A 22,778-nucleotide genomic window follows, 5' to 3' on the forward strand; every position below is an offset into this window, starting at 1 on the left:
AAAATAGTCCAAATTGGTGAAGTGAAATGAAAAAAATAACTGAAAAGGGGTGCGTGCATACAGTGGGGAAAAAAAGTATTTAGTCAGCCACCAATTGTGCAAGTTCTCCCACTTAAAAAGATGAGAGAGGCCTGTAATTTTCATAATAGGTCAACTATGACAGACAAATTGAGAAAAAAAAATCCAGAAAATCACATTGTAGGATTTTTAATGAATTTATTTGCAAATGATGGTGGAAAATAAGTATTTGGTCACCTACAAACAAACAAGATTTCTGGCTCTCACAGACCTGTAACTTCTTCTTTAAGAGGCTCCTCTGTCCTCCACTCGTTACCTGTATTAATGGCACCTGTTTGAACTTGTTATCAGTATAAAAGACACCTGTCCACAACCTCAAACAGTCACACTCCAAACTCCACTATGGCCAAGACCAAAGAGCTGTCAAAGGACACCAGAAACAAAATTGTAGACCTGCACCAGGCTGGGAAGACTGAATCTGCAATAGGTAAGCAGCTTGGTTTGAAGAAATCAACTGTGGGAGCAATTATTAGGAAATGGAAGACATACAAGACCACTGATAATCTCCCTCGATCTGGGGCTCCACGCTAGATCTCACCCCGTGGGGTCAAAATGATCACAAGAACGGTGAGCAAAAATCCCAGAACCACACGGGGGGACCTAGTGAATGACCTGCAGAGAGCTGGGACCAAAGTAACAAAGCCTACCATCAGTAACACACTACGCCGCCAGGGACTCAAATCCTGCAGTGCCAGACGTGTCCCCCTGCTTAAGCCAGTACATGTCCAGGCCCGTCTGAAGTTTGCTAGAGTGCATTTGGATGATCCAGAAGAGGATTGGGAGAATGTCATATGGTCAGATGAAACCAAAATATAACTTTTTGGTAAAAACTCAACTCGTCGTGTTTGGAGGACAAAGAATGTTGAGTTGCATCCAAAGAACACCATACCTACTGTGAAGCATGGGGGTGGAAACATCATGCTTTGGGGCTGTTTTTCTGCAAAGCGACCAGGACGACTGATCCGTGTAAAGGAAAGAATGAATGGGGCCATGTATCGTGAGATTTTGAGTGAAAACCTCCTTCCATCAGCAAGGGCATTGAAGATGAAACGTGGCTGGGTCTTTCAGCATGACAATGATCCCAAACACACCGCCCGGGCAACGAAGGAGTGGCTTCGTAAGAAGCATTTCAAGGTCCTGGAGTGGCCTAGCCAGTCTCCAGATCTCAACCCCATAGAAAATCTTTGGAGGGAGTTGAAAGTCCGTGTTGCCCAGCGACAGCCCCAAAACATCACTGCTCTATAGGAGATCTGCATGGAGGAATGGGCCAAAATACCAGCAACAGTGTGTGAAAACCTTGTGAAGACTTACAGAAAACGTTTGACCTGTGTCATTGCCAACAAAGGGTATATAACAAAGTATTGAGAAACTTTTGTTATTGACCAAATACTTATTTTCCACCATAATTTGCAAATAAATTCATAAAAAATCCTACAATGTGATTTTCTGGATTTTTTTTCCTCATTTTGTCTGTCATAGTTGACGTGTACCTATGATGAAAATTACAGGCCTCTCTCATCTTTTTAAGTGGGAGAACTTGCACAATTGGTGGCTGACTAAATACTTTTTTTCCCCACTGTATGTATTCACCCCGTTTGCTATGAAGCCCCTAAATAAGATCTGGTGCTACCAATTACCTTCAGAAGTCACATAATTAGTTAAATAAAGTCCACCTGTGTGCAATCTAAGTGTCAAATGATTTCAGTATATATAGACCTGTTCTGAAAGGCCCCAGAGTCTGAAACACCACTAAGCAAGCGGCACCATGAAGACCAAGGAGCTCTCCAAACAAGTCAGGGACAAAGTTGTGGAGAAGTACAGATCAGGGTTGGGTTATAAATAAATATCAGAAACTTTGAGCATCCCATGGAGCACCATTAATTCCATTATTAAAAAATTGAAAGAATATGGCACCACAACAAACCTGCTAAGAGAGGGCCGCCCACCAAAACTCACGGACCATGCAAGGAGAGCATTAATCAGAGAGGCAACAAAGAGACCAATGATAACCCTGAAGGAGCAAAGCTCCACCGCGGAGATTGGAGTATCTGTCCATAGGACCACTTTAAGCCGTACACTCCACAGAGCTGGGCTTTACGGAAGAGTGTCAAGAAAAAAGCCATTGCTTAAAGAAAAAAAATAAGCAAACATGTTTGGTGTTCCCCAAACATATGGAAGAAGGTACTCTGGTCAGATGAGACTAAAATTGAGCTTTTTTGGCAATCAAGGAAAACGCTATGTCTGGCGCAAACCCAACACGTCTCATCACCCCGAGAACACCATCCCCACAGTGAAGCATGGTGGTGGCAGCATCATGCTGTGGGGATGTTTTTCATCGGCAGGGACTGGGAAACTGGTCAGAATTGAAGGAATGGTGGATGGCGTAAATACAGGGAAATTATTGAGGGAAACCTGTTTCAGTCTTCCAGAGATTTGAGACTGGGATGGAGGTTCACCTTCCAGCAGGTCAATGACCTTAAGCATACTGCTAAAGCAACACTCGAGTGGTTTAAGGGGAAACATTTAAATGTCTTGGAATGGCCTAGTCAAATCCGAGACCTCAATCCAATTGAGAATATGACTTAGATATTGCTATACACTGGCGGAACCCATCCAACTTGAAGGAGCTGGAGCAGTTTTGCATTGAAGAATGGGCAAAAATTCCATTGGCTAGATGTGCCAAGCTTATATAGACATGCCCCAAGAGACTTGCAGCTGTAATTGCTGCAAAAGGTGGCTCTACAAAGTATTGACTTTGGGGGGGTGAATAGTTATGCACGCTCAGTTCTGTTTTTTTGTCTTATTTCTTGTTTGTTTAACAATAAAAAATATTTTACATCTTCAAAGTGGTAGGCATGTTGTGTTAATCAAATGATACAAACCCCCCCAAAATCCATTTTAATTCCAGGTTGTAAGGCAACAAAATAGGAAAAATGCCAAGGGGGGTGAATACTTTCGCAAGCCACTGTACTGTACAAAGCTTATAGATAGCAAAGTTATCTTATGACTCCTAAAATCTGTCACGTTGCTGTGGATTGGTGTGGTGTAGAATCAGGCGCAGGAAGCAGAGGATAAGTCCAACAAGACTTTACTAGAGCACACAAAAATAATCCAAACAGCCCGGAGGCAAAAGGACGCACACAGGCGTAAATAAGCGAGCGCACACACAGGTGCGAAAATACTCTCCTAAACACAAGGAGGAAGCTATGAAAATAGCGTACCGACACGGGTAGCGCAACAACACGACACGAACAATTACACACAACACTAAACTAACAACAAGGAAACTAAATAGGGTGCTAAATGAGACATAACACAAAACAGGTGTGACTAACAGACAAAACCAATCAAACAAGAAACATAGAGCGGTGGCAGCTAGTACTCCGGAGACGACGACCGGCGAAACCTGCCCGAACAAGGAGGAGGAGCCGCCTCGGCCGAAACCGTGACAGTACCCCCCCCTTGACGCGCGGCTCCAGCCGCGCGCCGCCTCCGGCCTCGGGGACGACCAGGAGGACGCGGAGCAGGGCGCGTAGGATGACCACGATGGAATTCGGTCATCAGGGACGGATCCAGAATGTCCCTCCTCGGCACCCAGCACCGCTCCTCCGGACCGTACCCCTCCCACTCCACGAGATATTGGAGACCCCCCATCCGGCGTCTCGAATACAGGATGGTCCGAACAGTGTACGCCGGAGCCCCCTCGATGTCCAACGGGGGCGGAGGAGTCTCCTCAATCTCAAAGTCCTGGAGTGGACCAGCTACCACCGGCCTGAGGAGAGACACATGGAACGAGGGGTTAATATTCTTGTAATCAATAGGTAGTTCTAACCTGTAACACACCTCGTTCAATCTCCTCAGGACTTTAAAAGGCCCCACAAACCGCCGACCCAGCTTCCGGCAGGGCAGGCGGAGGGGCAGGTTTCTGGTTGAGAGCCAGACTCGATCTCCAGGTGCGTACACTGGCCCCTCACTGCGGTGTAGGTCGGCGCTCGTCTTCTGTCGACGTATGGCACGCTGCAGATGGACGTGTGCAGCGTTCCACGTCTCCTCCGAGCGCCGCACCCACTCATCCACAGCGGGGGCCTCGATCTGGCTCTCATGCCACGGTGCCAGAACCGGCTGGTACCCTAACACACACTGGAAAGGGGTTAGTCTCGTGGAGGAGTGGCGGAGAGAGTTCTGTGCCATCTCGGCCCAGGGCACATATCTCGCCCACTCCTCCGGCCGGCCCTGACAATATGACCTCAGAAACCTACCCACATCCTGGTTGACTCGTTCGACCTGCCCATTACTCTTCGGGTGGTAACCCGAGGTAAGGCTCACCGAGACCCCCAAACGTTCCATAAATGCTCTCCAGACTCTGGAGGTAAACTGGGGGCCTCGATCGGACACTATATCCTCGGGCACCCCGTAATGCCGGAAGACGTGAGTAAATAGAGCCTCAGCGGTCTGTAGGGCAGTAGGAAGACCCGGCATGGGAAGGAGACGACAGGCCTTCGAGAACCGATCCACAACGACCAGGATGGTGGTATTCCCCTGTGAGGAGGGAAGATCGGTAACAAAATCCACCGAGAGGTGAGACCAGGGTCGTTGTGGAACGGGCAGGGGCTGTAATTTACCCCTGGGCAAGTGTCTGGGCGCCTTACACTGGGCACACACTGAGCAGGAGGAGACATAAACCCTCACATCCCTGGCTAACGTTGGCCACCAGTACTTCGTACTAAGGCAGTGCACTGTCCGGCCAATACCTGGATGTCCAGAGGAGGGGGACGTGTGAGCCCAATAAATCAGCCGATCCCGGACCTCGAGCGGGACGTACGCCCGACCCACCGGACACTGTGGAGGACTAGGGTCGGTGCGTAACGCCCGCTCGATCTCCGCATCGACCTCCCACACCACCGGTGCCACCAGACAAGACTCCGGTAGTATGGGAATGGACTCCACGCACCTCTCCTCCGTGTCATACCGACGGGACAGAGCATCTGCCTTCCCGTTCTGGGACCCAGGGATGTAAGTGATCTTGAACACAAACCGGGCGAGAAACATAGTCCATCGAGCCTGGCGAGGATTCAGTCTCCTAGCTGCCCGAATGTATTCCAGGTTACGATGGTCGGTCAGAATGAGGAAAGGGTGCTGAGCCCCCTCAAGCCAATGCCTCCACACCTTTAGGGCCTGTACTACGGCTAACAGCTCCCTGTCCCCTACGTCATAATTCCGCTCCGCCGGACTGAGCTTCTTAGAATAAAAAGCACAGGGGCGGAGCTTAGGTGGTGTACCGGATCGTTGAGAAAGAACTGCCCCGATACCGGCCTCAGACGCGTCCACCTCAACTTGGAAGGGTAAAGTGGGATCCGGGTGCGCCAACACCGGAGCCGAGGTAAACAGGTCCTTCAGTCTCCCAAAGGCCCTGTCCGCCTCAGCCGACCACTGCAAGCGCACCGGACCCCCCTTCAGAAGAGACGTTATGGGAGCTGCCACCTGTCCAAAACCCCGGATAAACCTCCGGTAGTAATTCGCAAAACCCAAGAACCGCTGCACCTCTTTAACCGTAGTTGGGGTTTGCCAATTACGCACGGCTGCCACTCGGTCCACCTCCATTCTCACCCCTGACGCAGACAACTGGTAACCCAAAAAGGAAACTGACTCCTGAAAGAACAGACATTTCTCAGCTTTGACATACAGGTCATGCTCCAACAGTCTCCTCAATACCCTGCGCACCAGGGCTACATGCTCGGCCCGAGTAGAACTGTACACAAGAATATCATCTATGTACACCACTACTCCCTGCGCCTGCATGTCCCGGAAAATTTCATCTACAAACGATTGGAAGACTGATGGAGCATTCATTAACCCATATGGCATGACGAGATACTCGTAATGGCCGGAGGTAGTACTAAATGCTGTCTTCCACTCATCGCCCTCCCTAATGCGCACCAAGTTATATGCGCTCCTGAGGTCCAATTTTGTGAAGAACCGTGCCCCGTGTAATGACTCCGTCATGGTCCCAATCAGCGGGAGTGGATAACTATATTTCACAGTTACCTGATTGAGACCGCGGTAATCAATACACGGACGCAAACCTCCATCCTTTTTCTTCACAAAAAAGAAGCTCGAGGACGCGGGAGAAGTGGAGGACCGTATGTATCCCTGTCTCAGAGACTCGGCAATGTAAGTTTCCATTGCCCTTTTCTCCTCCTGTGACAAAGGATACACATGGCTCCGCGGAAGCGCGGCTCCTGTCTGGAGGTCTATCGCACAATCCCCCTGTCTATGAGGTGGCAACCGTGCCGCTCTGGTCTTACTAAACACGAGCGCCAAATCCTCATACTCAGGAGGAATGTGCAGTGCTGGCATCTGGTTCGGACTCTCCACCGAGGTCGCCCCTACGGAAACACCCAGACATAACCCCTCACACTGAGCAGACCACCCTTTAAGAGCCTTCTCTCGCCACGAAATAGTAGGATCATGGGTAATCAACCAGGGAAGCCCCAGTACCACCGGATACGCAGGAGAGTCGATCAGATAGAGTTGAATCGTCTCCTCATGACCCCCCTGCGTCATCATCCTAAGTGGCGCTGTGACCTCCCCAATCAACCCAGATCCTAACGGACGACTATCTAAGGCATGTACAGGAAAGGGCTTTTCGACTGGAAGGAGGGGAATCCCTAACTTAACACAGAATTTCCGATCTACAAAATTCCCAGCTGCGCCTGAATCGACTAGCGCCTTATGCTGGGAACGAGGTGCAACCTGTGGGAAACAAACAGGTAATGTAATGTGTACGACAGAAAGCTCAGGGTAAGTAGGGCGCCTACTCACCTGGGAGGACTCCCCACTGTATGACCTGCCATCTCCCTCACCAGGGGACCCTCCCCAGCACCTAGCCGCGGTGTGCCCTCCGCGGCCACACTTGGTGCAAGAGACTGCCCCCCTCGGGCTCCTACCTCTTCTCCCTCTAGCGCCAGCACCTCCAAGCTCCATCGGACTCTGCTCGGAGGCGCTGGAGGGTGGAATGGGAGGCCCCCACCTGGGACGTCCGCGGGTCGCAAGCAGGGTGTCCAGTCGAATGGCCATGTCCACCAGCTGGTCAAATGTTAGTGTAGTGTCCCTGCATGCTAACTCCCTGCGGACGTCCTCCCGAAGGCTACATCTAAAGTGGTCTATGAGGGCCCTCTCATTCCACCCAGCATCAGCCGCTAGAGTCCGGAACTCCAGCGCAAACTCTTGAGCGCTCCTCATCCCCTGTCGGAGGTGGAATAGACGCTCCCCCGCCGCCTTCCCCTCTGGTGGATGGTCGAAGACTGCACGGAAGCGGCGGGAGAACTCCGCATAGGTGACTGTGGCGGCGTCTATTCCCCTCCATTCGGCGTTGGCCCACTCCAACGCCTTGCCGGTGAGACAGGAGATGAGGGCGGAAACGCTCTCGTATCCCGAGGGCGCCGGGTGTATGGTGGCAAGGTAGAGCTCCACTTGTAAGAGGAACCCCTGACACCCGGCAGCGGTGCCGTCGTACGCCCTCGGGAGCGAGAGCCGAATCCCACTGGGTTCCGGTCGATGGACGGGCTGGCTGTCCGGTGGTGATGGTGTGATAGGTGGGGCTGTGGGAACCCCGCTGGTTTCCCATCGACGAAGGGTGTCCATGACGCCCTCCAAGGCGTGCCCGATCTGGTTGATTCGGTGCTCTTGACCAAGGAGACGCTCCTCCATGATGTCGACGGGTGCTCCTGCTGATTCCATGTGTGGTGTGTAATTCTGTCACGTTGCTGTGGATTGGTGTGGTGTAGAATCAGGCGCAGGAAGCAGAGGATAAGTCCAACAAGACTTTACTAGAGCACACAAAAATAATCCAAACAGCCCGGAGGCAAAAGGACGCACACAGGCGTAAATAAGCGAGCGCACACACAGGTGCGAAAATACTCTCCTAAACACAAGGAGGAAGCTATGAAAATAGCGTACCGACACGGGTAGCGCAACAACACGACACGAACAATTACACACAACACTAAACTAACAACAAGGAAACTAAATAGGGTGCTAAATGAGACATAACACAAAACAGGTGTGACTAACAGACAAAACCAATCAAACAAGAAACATAGAGCGGTGGCAGCTAGTACTCCGGAGACGACGACCGGCGAAACCTGCCCGAACAAGGAGGAGGAGCCGCCTCGGCCGAAACCGTGACAAAATCACATTCCTATCTTAACAAAAATACTTTCATAATTTTTCACATTATATATTATATTGGATGAAAACTTGACAGATAAAGGGGATATACTTTCCAAGCTACAGTATTTTCTTGATACCATTTTTAATGACATCACAAAATAACAACCCATATGACATGATTGTTCTTTAGATCCCGACTGACCATTCCCCACATTCTTATGTTAGAAATATGTTCCAGTATTCACTTTTTAACATGTTTAGAGTTTCGGCGGGAAGACTTTCTATGTAGACAAAGCACATTCCTTTGTAGATTTTGGAGAGGGAGATCTCTCTGGATCTCCTCTCCTTTAATTTACGACAGGGTGTGAACTGTCAACCTGCCGCAGTTCCCTCCTCCCCTCTTCTGTTGGTGAGATAAGGTCTGGTTACTGTCATCCATTGCCAAGCTGATATGACCCATTCGGATCCTCACAGGGCAGTCATGGCAACGCCTACCCTACTCTTGTTTTTGCCTTAAGTAACCATCTGTCTTAGTACTTAGTACTTTCTAGTACTCCAGTACTTTGAGCATCCCACGGAGCACCATTAAATCCATTATTAAAAAATCATGCGAGAACTCGAACAGTCAAAAAAGGTCAAATGCCCATCCCAAACACGTTTATAACCTAAACTTCAGTTCTTAAAACTTAAACATTAGGCATTTAGATTTGCCAATAAGTGTTCTCATCTTAAACACTGGTGTTTAGAATGCAAGATGAAACATGATAGTCAGCTTTTCCCAGTCAGTTTCCAACCAGGAGAACATATTTTAAACAATAGTGTTTACTTTCTCATCGTCGTTAGAGTGCATTTAGTCATTAGAAATGGATGTGACTTTCCATGCCTATTATTCAGATCAGTGTTAGGAATGTTTGTCACCTTACCTACATTTCAGCACAACTGAACAGGTCATTTGATGTAAAAAATATTTTCAATCGCATGGTGTTGTTGTTACTCAACTGTGTTGAGTTCATTTCCATTAACTCTTGGAGAAAAAGACGTGGGAGGGGCCTCACTATCATATTTCTCAGCATGCTGTGTTGTAGGTACATTTTTAGAATAGTTTTTTAAAAATATATATGTTTCCTCATGCACATTGATTGATTTATTGATCTTATACTATACAAAGATAAATAACTAAACATTTTCTAAACTAATCTAATCCGTAAGGGGTTGGACTTATTGCACCCGTTACTGAGATGGTTGTTCCAGTTTAGATGGTTTAGGTAGTCTCCTTTGTATATTTTGTATATCTTCCCTCTGGCTGGATTCCAAAAGGACTTACTAATCACGTCACAAACCAGCGTATTGTGACTTGCGGGTCTGATGTGGCCCATGTGTTCAGATCCTAAACACTTGGTTTTACAGAGTAATTACACTAGCTATGTCATGGAGAGAGATGGAGGAAAGGCAGACCGTGGAAATACGGAGCGAAACGGAACAGGTGCCCATCATACCGCCTCTACCACATCTCCAGACAAGGCAGACATAATAGCACAGCGATGTAACAAGTCAACATATCGGTGGAATTGGCAAGGTGCTAAACCGCAAGACTCTCTAACCTGCTTGTTATTACAGTCAGGGACGGACTGGGACAATAATTTGGCCCTGGCATTTTATCCACACCATCCCACGTCACTGCGCACAACGGCAACCCATACACACACAACCCATACACACACACCCCATCCCCACACATTCACCCTGACCCTACACACCCCACTTACACACAGGCAGTAGTGCTGACACATAACACTGGCAGTACAGTACAGCGTTTGTCAACCATGTCTTTACCAGTGACTTGCGAGGCATGTTCCCCTTCCTCTTTTTTAACAAGCTCATGTTTGAAACAAATATAATATATAAATACACCACTGGAGATGCAACTCACCGCTATAACTGTTCCTCTGCTATAGCCATTGTGTTTGCCTCCCTGTTGTGCTCTCTAGCTGTCTCAGCATCTTCTCTGCTGTTACCCTGTGTTTCTTCTAGTTTTCTGTCTGGTTGTCTGTTGAAATCTTATACGTTATAAAAGCCAAGCTAACAATTTAGGCTATATTGCAAATTAGTGCCTGTCATGTGTTCTCCTAAATTAATACCTACCATAAGTGTTACTATTACAGGGCTCCAGACTAACATTTTCCCCTGGTGTCACTGGTGCCACTAACTTTTATAGTTTGTGGCACCAGCCCATGATTTGGTCGGACCCATGAGTAATCATCTTATAAGTCATTCATAGTGCTTTATTAAGAAGTACAATAAATAGACTACTGAGGTATTCAAGAAATACGTTGTTTCATCTAACACGTCCAAGCAGGAATGCATGATTCAAGATATTTTGATTTGCAACCTAATCCAGTGATTGTCATGAATTTTAGGTTGACAATAGACTATAGTTGCTAGGAATTTCCCGATTTTTGGTTTTGTTCAATAGAGATGAATTACATACATCTTTATGTGCACTAACTAATATCATAGTTTAATTAAGTTAGGGTTCAAAACCTGAGGAAGGCAAAACTTGATCACATTAACTTGATCGCTAACTCTAAATATAATACCCACTGCTAGTAGCCATGTATTCATCCAACAGTAAATATAATGTCCTAAAAAACTTTGCAGTTGTAGGCTTCTACCCATGTGACCTATAGGCCTATGGGCAACACTTTACAATAAGGTTCCATTTGTAAAGGGTTAATAGAGGGTTTGTAATATACATTATTGACAATTCTTTAACCATTTGTAAATGCATTATAAACCATTAATAAATGTGTAACAAATAACAAATTGGTCAAAATAGTGCGATAGCCAGTCAGTGCTTGCCAAAGAGTGAGCCACTATTTACCTCCAGCTAATAACCATTTATAAATGTTCTTACAAATGCGTATTATATTGAACCCTTATGTATCATCATGCAACCTTATTTTCAATGGTTGCACAGTTAAACAATAGTTATTTTCTCACTTTTGGGTGTAATGCATTGTTGCTCTGTCCCAGGAACAGAAATGTTTGGTTTTCAGACCAATGGTCTTGCCCCACATTTGAAACCCTGATGATTCGTTGGTAAACATATTTATTCCAGGAATGAAGGCTTCATCTCAAGATCTCAAGCCATATTATTGGGGTAGTTTGCAGGTTTCTGAAAAATTCCCCCGACTTTATGAGATGTGCCCACCTGTGAAACGTGCTTGAAATTAAGACGACCTGGAATGTGCCCAGAATGTTGTGTTGACACTGACATCATGTGACAGTGCGTTGTGACGAATCATGATGGACGTGGCTATAAGAAGTGTGCAAAGGCCAGACAGAAGATATTGCGCAAAAGAAACGTTGTTCACAAGATGCAAATTTTGACAGATCAGAGAGGGTTTTGTTTAACTTTGAATACAGAAGTTCTGCTGGATGATTTAGCACGCTGCTCAGTGAGCTAAATAGAAGGCTAACGTTTGTTACCACCTCTGTCCTACCTAGCTAGCTAAGAAACATTAGCTAGCCAGGTTGCTAGAATTAGGTAAAACTTAAACAAAATGTTTTATATAGACATTCTGCTAGATTTAACACGAAATAATCTTTGGCATGATATAGCTAACTAGTGAGGTAGATCACGTTTGCTGGCAAGCTAGCTAGTTAGCTTCACTAGCTAGGAAACGTTAGCTGCCAGCTATCTAGCTAGATAAAATCGACATGACAGAGTTTCCATGTAATTTGATTAGCTAGCTTTTTTGTATTAGCACGCTAGCTAGCTAGATATCTAACCTTTGAACTCAGGTACAGTCTCTATCTAGATACAGTGGGGAGAACAAGTATTTGATACATTGCCGATTTTGCCGGTTTTCCTACTTACAAAGCATGTAGAGGTCTGTAATTTTTTATCATAGGTACACTTCAACGGTGAGAGACGGAATAAAAAAAAAAAATCTAGAACATCACATTGTATGATTTTTAAGTAATTAATTTGCATTTTATTGCATGACATAAGTATTTGATCACCTACCAACCAGTAAGAATTCCGGCTCTCACAGACCTGTTAGTTTTTCTTTAAGAAGCCCTCCTGTTCTCCACTCATTACCTGTATTAACTGCACCTGTTTGAACTCATTACCTGTTTAAAAGACACCTGTCCACACACTCAATCAAACAGACTCCAACCTCTCCTCAATGGCCAAGACCAAAGAGCTGTGTAAGGACATCAGGGATAAAATGGTAGACCTGCACAAGGCTGGGATGGGCTACAAGACAATAGGCAAGCAGCTTGGTGAGAAGGCAACAACTGTTGGCGCAATTATTAGAAAATGGAAGAAGTTCAAGATGACGGTCAATCACCCTCGGTCTGGGGCTCCATGCAAGATCTCACCTCGTGGGGCATCAATGATCTTGAGGAAAGTGAGGGATCAGCCCAGAACTACACGGCAGGACCTGGTCAATGACCTGAAGAGAGCTGAGACCACAGTCTCAAAGAAAACCATTAGTAACACATTACGCCGTCATGGATTAAAATCCTGCAGCGCACGCAAGGTCCCCCTGCTCAAGCCAGCGCATGTCCAGGCCCGTCTGAAGTTTGCCAATGACCATCTGGATGATCCAGAGGAGGAATGGGAGAAGGTCATGTGGTCTGATGAGACAAAAATATAGCTTTTTGGTCTAAACTCCACTCGCCGTGTTTGGAGGAAGAAGAAGGATGAGTACAACCCCAAGAACATCATCCCAACCGTGAAACATGGAGGTGGAAACATCATTCTTTGGGGATGCTTTTCTGCAAAGGGGACAGGACGACTGCACCGCATTGAGGGGAGGATGGATGGGGCCATGTATCGCGAGATCTTGGCCAAAAACCTCCTTCCCTCAGTAAGAGCATTGAAGATGGGTTGTGGTGGGCCTTCCAGCATGACAACGACCCGAAACACACAGCCAGGGCAACTAAGGAGTGGCTCCGTAAGAAGCATCTCAAGGTCCTGGAGTGGCCTAGCCAGTCTCCAGACCTGAACCCAATAGAAAATCTTTGGAGGGAGCTGAAAGTCCATATTGCCCAGCGACAGCCCCGAAACCTGAAGGATCTGGAGAAGGTCTGTATGGAGGAGTGGGCCAAAATCCCTGCTGCAGTGTGTGCAAACCTGGTCAAGACCTACAGGAAACGTATGATCTCTGTAATTGCAAACAAAGGTTTCTGTACTAAATATTAAGTTCTGCTTTTCTGATGTATCAAATACTTATGTCATGCCATAACATGCAAATTAATTACTTAAAAATCATACAATGTGATTTTCTGGATTCCGTCTGTCACAGTTGAAGTGTACCTATGATATAAATTACAGACCTCTACATGCTTTGTAAGTAGGAAAACCTGCAAAATCGCCAGTGTATCAAATACTTGTTCTCCCCACTGTAGCTGGTAAGCTAGCTAGCTAGCTAGTATCCTTTGTCAGCACACTAACATGAGTGGTTCCAATTTTAAGACTTACTAACTAGCTAGTATATTAGCAAGAATTGTGATAACCAGCTAATCGATTTCATCTATGGTAGCTAGCAATTAGTGTTAGCAAATCATGTTAAACACTAGCTATTATTATTATTATTTTTATTAGCTAGCAGTGTATAACATAACTGGCTAAGCCTAAATGGTAGAAATCATGATAATGATGATAGTATAATAAAGTAGCTAGTGTCTATGCTAAATTGTCATAAATTCCTATTCTCTCCCACACATTCCCATTAGGTCTCAGACTCCAGGATGGGAAAATGCTTAACCTCTACGGGATCAGTGTCCCGTATACGGGACGGTTGAGCTAACGTGCGCTAATGTGATTAGCATGACTGTTGTAAGTAACAGCAAACCTTCCAGGACATAGACATGTCTTATATGGGCAGAAAGCTTCCAGTACACCACATCAGTCACTGGCTTCATCAATAAGTGCATCGATGATGTCGTCCCCACAGTGACCGTACGTACATACCCCAACCAGAAGCCATGGATTACAGGAAACATCCGCACTGAGCTAAAGGGTAGAGCTGCCGCTTTCAAGGAACGGGACTCTAACCCGGACGCTTATAAGAAATCCCGCTATGACCTCCGACGAACCATCAAACAGGCAAAGAGTCAATACAGGTCTAAGATTGAATCATACTACACTGGCTCTGACGCTCGTCGGATGTGGCAGGGCTTGAAAACTATTACAGACTACAAAGGGAAGCACAGCCGCGAGCTGCCCAGTGACACAAGCCTACCAGACGAGCTAAACCACTTCTATGCTCGCTTCGAGGCAAGCAACACTGAAGCATGCATGAGAGCAACAGCTGCTCCGGACGACTATGTGATCACGCTCTCCGTAGCCGATGTGAGTAAGACTTTTAAGCAGGTCAACATTCACAAGGCCGCAGGGCCAGACGGATTACCAGGACGTGTACTCCGAGCATGTGCTGACCAACTGGCAAGTGTCTTCACTGACATTTTCAACATGTCCCTGACTGAGTCTGTAATACCAACATGTTTCAAGCAGACCACCATAGTCCCCGTGCCCAAGAACTCTAAGATAACCTGCCTAAATGACTACCGACCCGTAGAACTGACGTCTGTAGCCATGAAGTGCTTTGAAAGACTGGTCATGGCTCACATCAACAGCATAATCCCAGAAACCCTAGACCCACTCCAATTTGCATACCGCCCCAACAGATCCACAGATGATGCAATCTCTATCGCACTCCACACTGCCCTTTCCCACCTGGACAAGAGGAACACCTACGTGAGAATGCTATTCATTGACTACAGCTCAGCATTCAACACCATAGTGCCCTCTAAGCTCATCACTAAGCTAAGGATCCTGGGACTAAACACCTCCCTCTGCAACTGGATCCTGGACTTCCTGACGGGCCGCCCCCAGGTGGTAAGGGTAGGTAACAACACATCTGCCACACTGATCCTCAACACGGGGGCCCCTCAGGGGTGCGTGCTCAGTCCCCTCCTGTACTCTCTGTTCACCCATGACTGCATGGCCAGGCACGACTCCAACACCATCATTAAGTTTGCCGACGACACAACAGTGGTAGGCCTGATCACGACAACGATGAGACAGCCTATAGGGAGGAGGTCAGAGATCTGGCCGTGTGGTGCCAGGACAACAACCTCTCCCTCAACGTGACCAAGACAAAGGAGATGATTGTGGACTACAGGAAAAAAAAGAGGACTGAGCACGCCCCCATTCTCATCGACGGGGCTGTAGTGGAACAGGTTGAGAGCTTCAAGTTCCTTGGTGTCCACATCACCAACGAACTATCATGGTCCAAACACACCAAGACAGTCGTGAAGAGGGCACGACAAAGCCTATTCCCCCTCAGGAGACTAAAAAGATTTGGCATGGGTCCTCAGATCCTCAAAAAATTCTACAGCTGCACCATCGAGAGCATCCTGACTGGTTGCATCACCGCCTGGTATGGCAACTGCTTGGCCTCTGACCGCAAGGCACTACAGAGGGTAGTGCGTAAGGCCCAGTACATCACTGGGGCAAAGCTCCCTGCCATCCAGGACCTCTATACCAGGCGGTGTCAGAGGAAGGCCCTCAAAATTGTCAAAGACTCCAGCCACCCTAGTCATAGACTGTTCTCTCTGCTACCGCACGGCAAGCGGTACCGGAGTGCCAAGTCTAGGTCCAAAAGACTTCTCAACAGCTTCTACCCCCAAGCCATAAGACTCCTGAACAGCTAATCATGGCTACCCGGAATATTTGCACTGCCCCCCCACCCCATCCTTTTTACGCTGCTGCTACTCTGTTAAGTATTTATGCATAGTCACTTTAACTCTACCCACATGTACATATTACCTCAACTACCTCAACTAGCCGGTGCCCCCGCACATTGACTATGCAACGGTACCCCCCTGTATATATAGCCTCCCTACTGTCACTTTATTTTACTGTATATATAGCCTCCCTACTGTCACTTTATTTTACTTCTGCTCTTTTTTTCTCAACACTTTTTTGTTGTTGTTTTATTCTTACTTTTTTTGTTTAAAATAAATGCACTGTTGGTTAAGGGCTGTAAGTAAGCATTTCACTGTAATGTCTGCACCTGTTGTATTCGGCGCATGTGACCAATAAAATTTGATTTGATTTGATCTAACTGCACTGTCCAATATACAGTAGCTATTACAGTGAAAAAAGACCATGCTATTGTTTGAGGAGAGTGCACAACAACAAATAACGTATCATGGCAACTGGTTTGACACATTCACCTCTGAAAGTAAATAATGTACTTACATTCAGTACTCTTGCTCTGATTTGTCATCCTGAGGGTCCCAGAGATAAAATGTAGCATAGGTTTGTTTGATAAAATCCATTTTTATATTCAAATGTAGGAACTGGGTTCTACAGTTTGAAACCTTGCTGTCTCTGGCTCCATACCCACCCCGCCTGGCCATCATGTATGACATTCTTGGGAGTGTGTAAACGTACATTTTGTATTACCATATTCTTTTTGTATGTTCTCAATAGTTATGTACTTGAAAATGTATCAATTGACCAATTCGGCACATTTGGGGAGACTTGATACAAAATAGTCCAGTTTTGCAATGCTTCACTAGATCAATCTGAAACTTTGCACACACACCCATCTAGTGGCCAAAATCTAAATTGTGCCTGAACTGCGATATTATATTGTGGTCTTTCTCTTGCATTTCAAAGGTGATGTAACAAAAAACTAAATAGAAAATGCATGTTTTTTTGTTTGTATTATCTTTTATCAGACCTAATGTGTTATATTCCACAACGTCAAAGTGTTTTCTTTCAAATGATACCAAGAATATTAATATCCTTGCTTCAGGTCCTGAGCTACAGGCAGTTAGATTTGGGTATGTCATTTTAAGCTAAACTTTTAAAAAAGGGTCCGATTCTTAAAAGGTTAACAAGAAAGAAACGGATGAAGACACAAAAGAGGATCATGAGACCCTATGTTGTACTTTAAATAGTTAATCTGTTATTCATTTCTATTCTGACTTGTAATGTTAAAAAAGGGAAGAAAACAACGCCACCTGTTTATCTGAATTAGGTAGGCTACTCACTATACCAATAATAGGCTACAGATTTTAGTCACTGCAATTATAATTGTTTTCCCAATGTATCCTTCAATTAAATTACATTTTGTTCTTTCTATGTATTGCATGTTTGAGGAGATTATATACTGTTATAAATGTTTGCAACTTAATCTTCAGAGTCTAAGAATTGGGGGAGAAGAGGGTGCTAAGCTAACATATGGAATTGTTTTAAGATGGTCATACTATGGATCATTTAGCTATTTGATTTAGAATTTTTGGACCCTTTAGGGTTTGATAAAATATTGATTTAGGCCTTTAATACTAAAGCCAATAGAAACACATTGAATAACACATTCATAAATGGCAAAAAGGACAGTCAAAAAAACAAAACAACAAGGTTTTGAAGTGTCTGCCCTAAATCTAGGATATATAAAAAAAACTCAGGAAATATATATATACAGTGGGGAGAACAAGTATTTGATACACTGCCGATTTTGCATGTTTTCCTACTTACAAAGCATGTAGAGGTCTGTCATTTTTATCATAGGTACACTTCAACTGTGAGAGACGGAATCTAAAACAAAAATCCAGAAAATCACATTGTATGATTTTTAAGTAATTAATTTGCATTTTATTGCATGACATAAGTATTTGATACATCAGAAAAGCAGAACTTAATATTTGGTTCAGAAACCTTTGTTTGCAATTACAGAGATCATACGTTTCCTGTAGGTCTTGACCAGGTTTGCACACACTGCAGCAAGGATTTTGGCCCACTCCTCCATACAGACCTTCTCCAGATCCTTCAGGTTTCGGGGCTGTTGCTGGACAATACGGACTTTCAGCTCCCTCCAAAGATTTTCTATTGGGTTCAGGTCTGGAGACTGGCTAGGCCACTCCAGGACCTTGAGATGCTTCTTAGGGAGCCACTCCTTAGTTGCCCTGGCTGTGTGTTTCGGGTCATTGTCATGCTGGAAGACCCAGCCATGACCCATCTTCAATGCTCTTGCTGAGGGAAGGAGGTTGTTGGCCAAGATCTCGCGATACATGCCCCCATCCATCCTCCCCTCAATATGGTGCAGTCGTCCTGTCCCCTTTACAGAAAAGCATCCCCAAAGAATGATGTTTCCACCTCCATGCTTCACGGTTGGGATGGTGTTCTTGGGGTTGTACTCATCCTTCTTCTTCCTCCAAACACGGCGAGTGGAGTTTAGACCAAAAAGCTCTATTATATATATATATATATATATATATATATATATATATATATATATATATATATATATATATATATATATTATCTCATCAGACCACATGACCTTCTCCCATTCCTCCTCTGGATCATCCAGATGGTCATTGGCAAACTTCAGACGGGCCTGGACATGCGCTGGCTTGAGCAGGGGGACTTTGTGTGCGCTGCATGATTTTAATCCATGACGGCGTAGTGTGTTACTAATGGTTTTCTTTGAGACTGTGGTCCCAGCTCTCTTCAGGTCATTGACCAGGTCCTGCCGTGTAGTTCTGGGCTGATCCCTCACCTTCCTCATGATCATTGATGCCCCACGAGGTGAGATCTTGCATGGAGCCCCAGACCGAGGGTGATTGACCGTCATCTTGAACTTCTTCCATTTTCTAATAATTGCGCCAACAGTTGTTGCCTTCTCACTAAGCTGCTTGCCTATTGTCCTGTAGCCCATCCCAGCCTTGTGCAGGTCTACAATTTTATCCCTGATGTCCTTACACAGCTCTCTGGTCTTGGCCATTGTGGAGAGGTTGGAGTCTGTTTGATTGAGTGTGTGGGCAGGTGTCTTTTATACAGGTAACGAGATCAAACAGGTGCAGTTAATACAGGTAATGAGTGGAGAACAGGAGGGGTTCTTAAAGAAAAACTAACAGGTCTGTGAGAGCCGGAATTCTTACTGGTTGGTAGGTGATCAAATACTTATGTCATGCAATAAAATGCAAATTAATTACTTAAAAATCATACAATGTGATTATCTGGATTTTTGTTTTAGATTCCATCTCTCACAGTTGAAGTGTACCTATGATAAAAATTACAGACCTTTACATGCTTTGTAAGTAGGAAAACCTGCAAAATCGGCAGTGTATCAAATACTTGTTCTCCCCACTGTATATATTTTTTTACACATATTTCACCCTTTTTTTGGGCAAGCACAAAACTACCTTCATACTTCCATTCTTTTTAAAAAACCGGTACCGGTTACCTTCAGACGAGTCACGTGACACCATTAGTTTGTAGCTTAAATTGTTAGCTATTTGGAAAACACTGACCAGTTATTGCACTATTTTGACCAATGCGATATAACCATTTATTAATGGTTTATAATGCATTTACAAATGATTACATAACCATTAATAATGTAATTATAACCCCTTTATAAACCCTTTACAATTGAAACCTCATTGTAAAGTGTTACTGGCCTGGGTAACCTCAATGGCCAGTGCACATTTTGCTGCTCCATATCTCAAAGCCATATAAAAAATATTGGTTGTAAAATAGTTGCTATTGAGCTGAAGATTGAGCGTTGAGAAATAAAAAGTATACCTACAGAAAGCTGAGATTAATCTCTCTGCGACAGGGACTAGGGGATGAAGCTTCCAAAGCTGTGTTTTTCCCACAATTGCATTTTGAAATGTTATATGATCAGAACACATTTTTCTCTTGAGCACATGAGGGGAGAGGAGAGTTGCTCGCTCATCACTACAGCAGTCCCCAGCTAGGGCACAGGACATTACTGGAATCATGAGAACAATGCACTTAACTTTTTGACCATATCATGGTCAAATCATATCATGGTTTTAGCCAAAGTTTTGAGTGAGGTGACAATGTAAAATGTGCTTTTTCTACATTTATATGCACCCTTTCTGTTTTTTACGATCCATGATATTGGCTGTCTAACTGATGACAGTGGGAACAGATCTCTTTGCTGATGTCACGTTTACATGAATTTGAGTTTGCATGACCTAAGCTCAGCCTATCAGAAAACCGGGCTGGCCCATCTTGGTAGGGGGGCCAGCTGTTGCCCGTTGATCAGCCAAAGGCTCATTATAGATTAGTATAACAGAGGAATTGCGCCCACATTTTTTTGACAAAAATACATCTTAACAGGCCCATGGGCCGCCGGCCATGTCACCTTTTTAATTGTTTTATTTTTATATCTAAAAAAAAATGTCCAGCCCATCTGGCATTTTCCAGATTTGCCAGATGGTCAATCTGCCTCTGATTAGAGTAATTCCTCACATGCCATTGTTTTAGTTCTTCAACATTAAGAATGACACACACACCACACAAACACACACAAATAATTAATCAGTTACATCACTTACAACAGAGTCACACAACCAACAACTGGGATTTGAGAAGCTAGGCAGGGATTAGATTGGTAGCTAGCCTACTTACATGAGTTGTGTAGGAAACTGCGACGGCAGACAACTATCCGACGATAACAACAGTAAAATCAACACGGCGTGTGGTCTGTAGGTGTCCATTGCCAGGCGCCAACTCCCGACCAAACATACACATGCACATTCACACGCTGCGCCCCGCTCCGTCTCTCTCTCCAGCTGTGTGTGTGTAGAATGGTCCACGTCAAGCGAGCAGTTTGTGTCACACACTCTGAAATAATAACCCAGCCCCGCAACCGATAATCTGATCAACTGTCAACCGCGCTCTAACAGGTACCAGATTTGTTATCTCTCGCTCTCTCACTCTCTCTCTCTTTCTCTCTCAACCACACCAGATTTTACATGGTTTCATGTAAAATAATTTATCATGGAGTCATTTGGGGGGTTCTTGTGGCCCAACCCTCTAACCTCAAGGCTAAATTGATCACCAAGATAGACAGAGACAGTGTGAGTGACAGGTAGCAGTGGACTGATAGCCTGACGACTCTCACAAAATTATTCCACTGCTCTGTCGTTCGCTACATACTTTAGTCTGAGACTGCCATAATTTAAATTGTGTACAAAACAAAGTCATCAGCGATTGCATCCTCTCTAACCAATCAGAGTATCAAAGCCAATGACACATTTTCAAACCGCCGCTTTACCCACGTGTTCTGGCTCTGGCCCAACCCATTGATTTCTGGCCCAATTAGATGGCCCGAATGTGTTTGTATTCGTGAAGGGTCAGTGAGGTACTTAGATCTAGACTCATTGCGGAGACAGAACACGTGGGCGTGGCGTAACGTTTGGCCGTAGTAAGGAGTCTGGGTAGCCAGGCAAGTGGACTGATAGCTCATTGATCGCACCATTGAACATACTTTTAGATATAGTATTTTATAGCAGGGGTCTTCAAACTTTTCTTGCCCAGGGACCCCCTCCCACGCAAACCGGCGACCCAGGGACCCCCATCATACATTAGCACACATTTTTTTTCCATGTCTTGTCTTATCTCCTGAGTGGCGCAGTGGTCTAAGGCACTGCATCGCAGTGCTAACTGTGCCACTAGAGATCCTGGTTAGAATCCAGGCTCTGTCGCGACCGGGAGACTCATGGGCGGCGCACAATTGGCCCAGCGTCGTCCAGGTTAGGGGAGGGAATGGCCGGCAGGGATGTAGCTCAGTTGATAGAGCATGGCGTTTGCAACGCCAGGGTTGTGGGTTCGATTCCCACGGGGGGCCAGTATAAAAAAAATATGTATTCACTAACTGTAAGTCGCTCTGGATAAGAGCGTCTGCTAAATGACTAAAATGTAAATGTAAAATGTTATCATCAGGTGACTGATAATGGAAAGTAGAAGTAATCAACATTTTAAAATGAATAGATTTGGTAGATAGTTTTTCATTATTTCGATCTCCCCACATTATAATTGGAAGAGGAAATGTAAACTCTAACATATTAGTTAGAAAGGTAACTCTTTTTGCTAAGAGCAGCAGTTTAGCTAGTTAACACTAGAACCACCATAGCCCAACAGCCAATTACTTTTGATTTTGTACATAAAAAAATCTGCCCCCCAAAAACGCCATGTCTTGCTCCTTCCCTGACTTTTCCTAAATGTTTGTATTTTACACTGCTCATTTGTCAGAATGTTGAAATCACAAACAGAAAAGTATTTACAGCCTTTTTACCTGTTTTCTTCCACACCTATTCAAATGAAATGAAATCAAATTTGATTTGCCATATGCGCCGAATACAACAGGTGTAGACATTACCGTGAAATGCTTACTTACAGCCCTTAACCAACAATGCATTTATTTTTTTATAAAAAAGTAAAATAAAACAACAAAAAAGTGTTGAGAAAAAAAGAGCAGAAGTAAAATAAAATAACAGTAGGGAGGCTATATACAGGGGGTACCGGTGCAGAGTCAATGTGCGGGGGCACCGGCTAGTTGAGGTAGTTGAGGTAATATGTACATGTGGGTAGAGTTAAAGTGACTATGCATAAATAATTAACAGTGTAGCAGCAGCGTAAAAAGATGGGGTGGGGGTGGGGGGGCAGTGCAAATAGTCCG

The 22,778-nt window shown here is 45.1% G+C and overlaps 1 protein-coding gene across 1 annotated transcript in view; it reads right to left on the minus strand.

Annotated features, from left to right (window-relative positions):
- Window positions 1-20,742, minus strand: part of LOC311137793 (voltage-dependent calcium channel subunit alpha-2/delta-1-like) — a 126,798-nt gene extending 106,056 nt beyond the window's left edge. Inside the window, 1 exon segment of the mRNA XM_084172380.1 lies at window positions 20,726-20,742. Within this exon segment, the coding sequence (XP_084028506.1) occupies window positions 20,726-20,727 (2 nt within the window). The 5' untranslated portion in view covers window positions 20,728-20,742.
- Between the last annotated feature and the right edge of the window lie 2,036 nt (window positions 20,743-22,778).

Source organism: Coregonus lavaretus, assembly GCF_964263955.1.
Source record: "Coregonus lavaretus genome assembly, chromosome: 11".
Taxonomy (NCBI): domain Eukaryota; kingdom Metazoa; phylum Chordata; class Actinopteri; order Salmoniformes; family Salmonidae; genus Coregonus; species Coregonus lavaretus.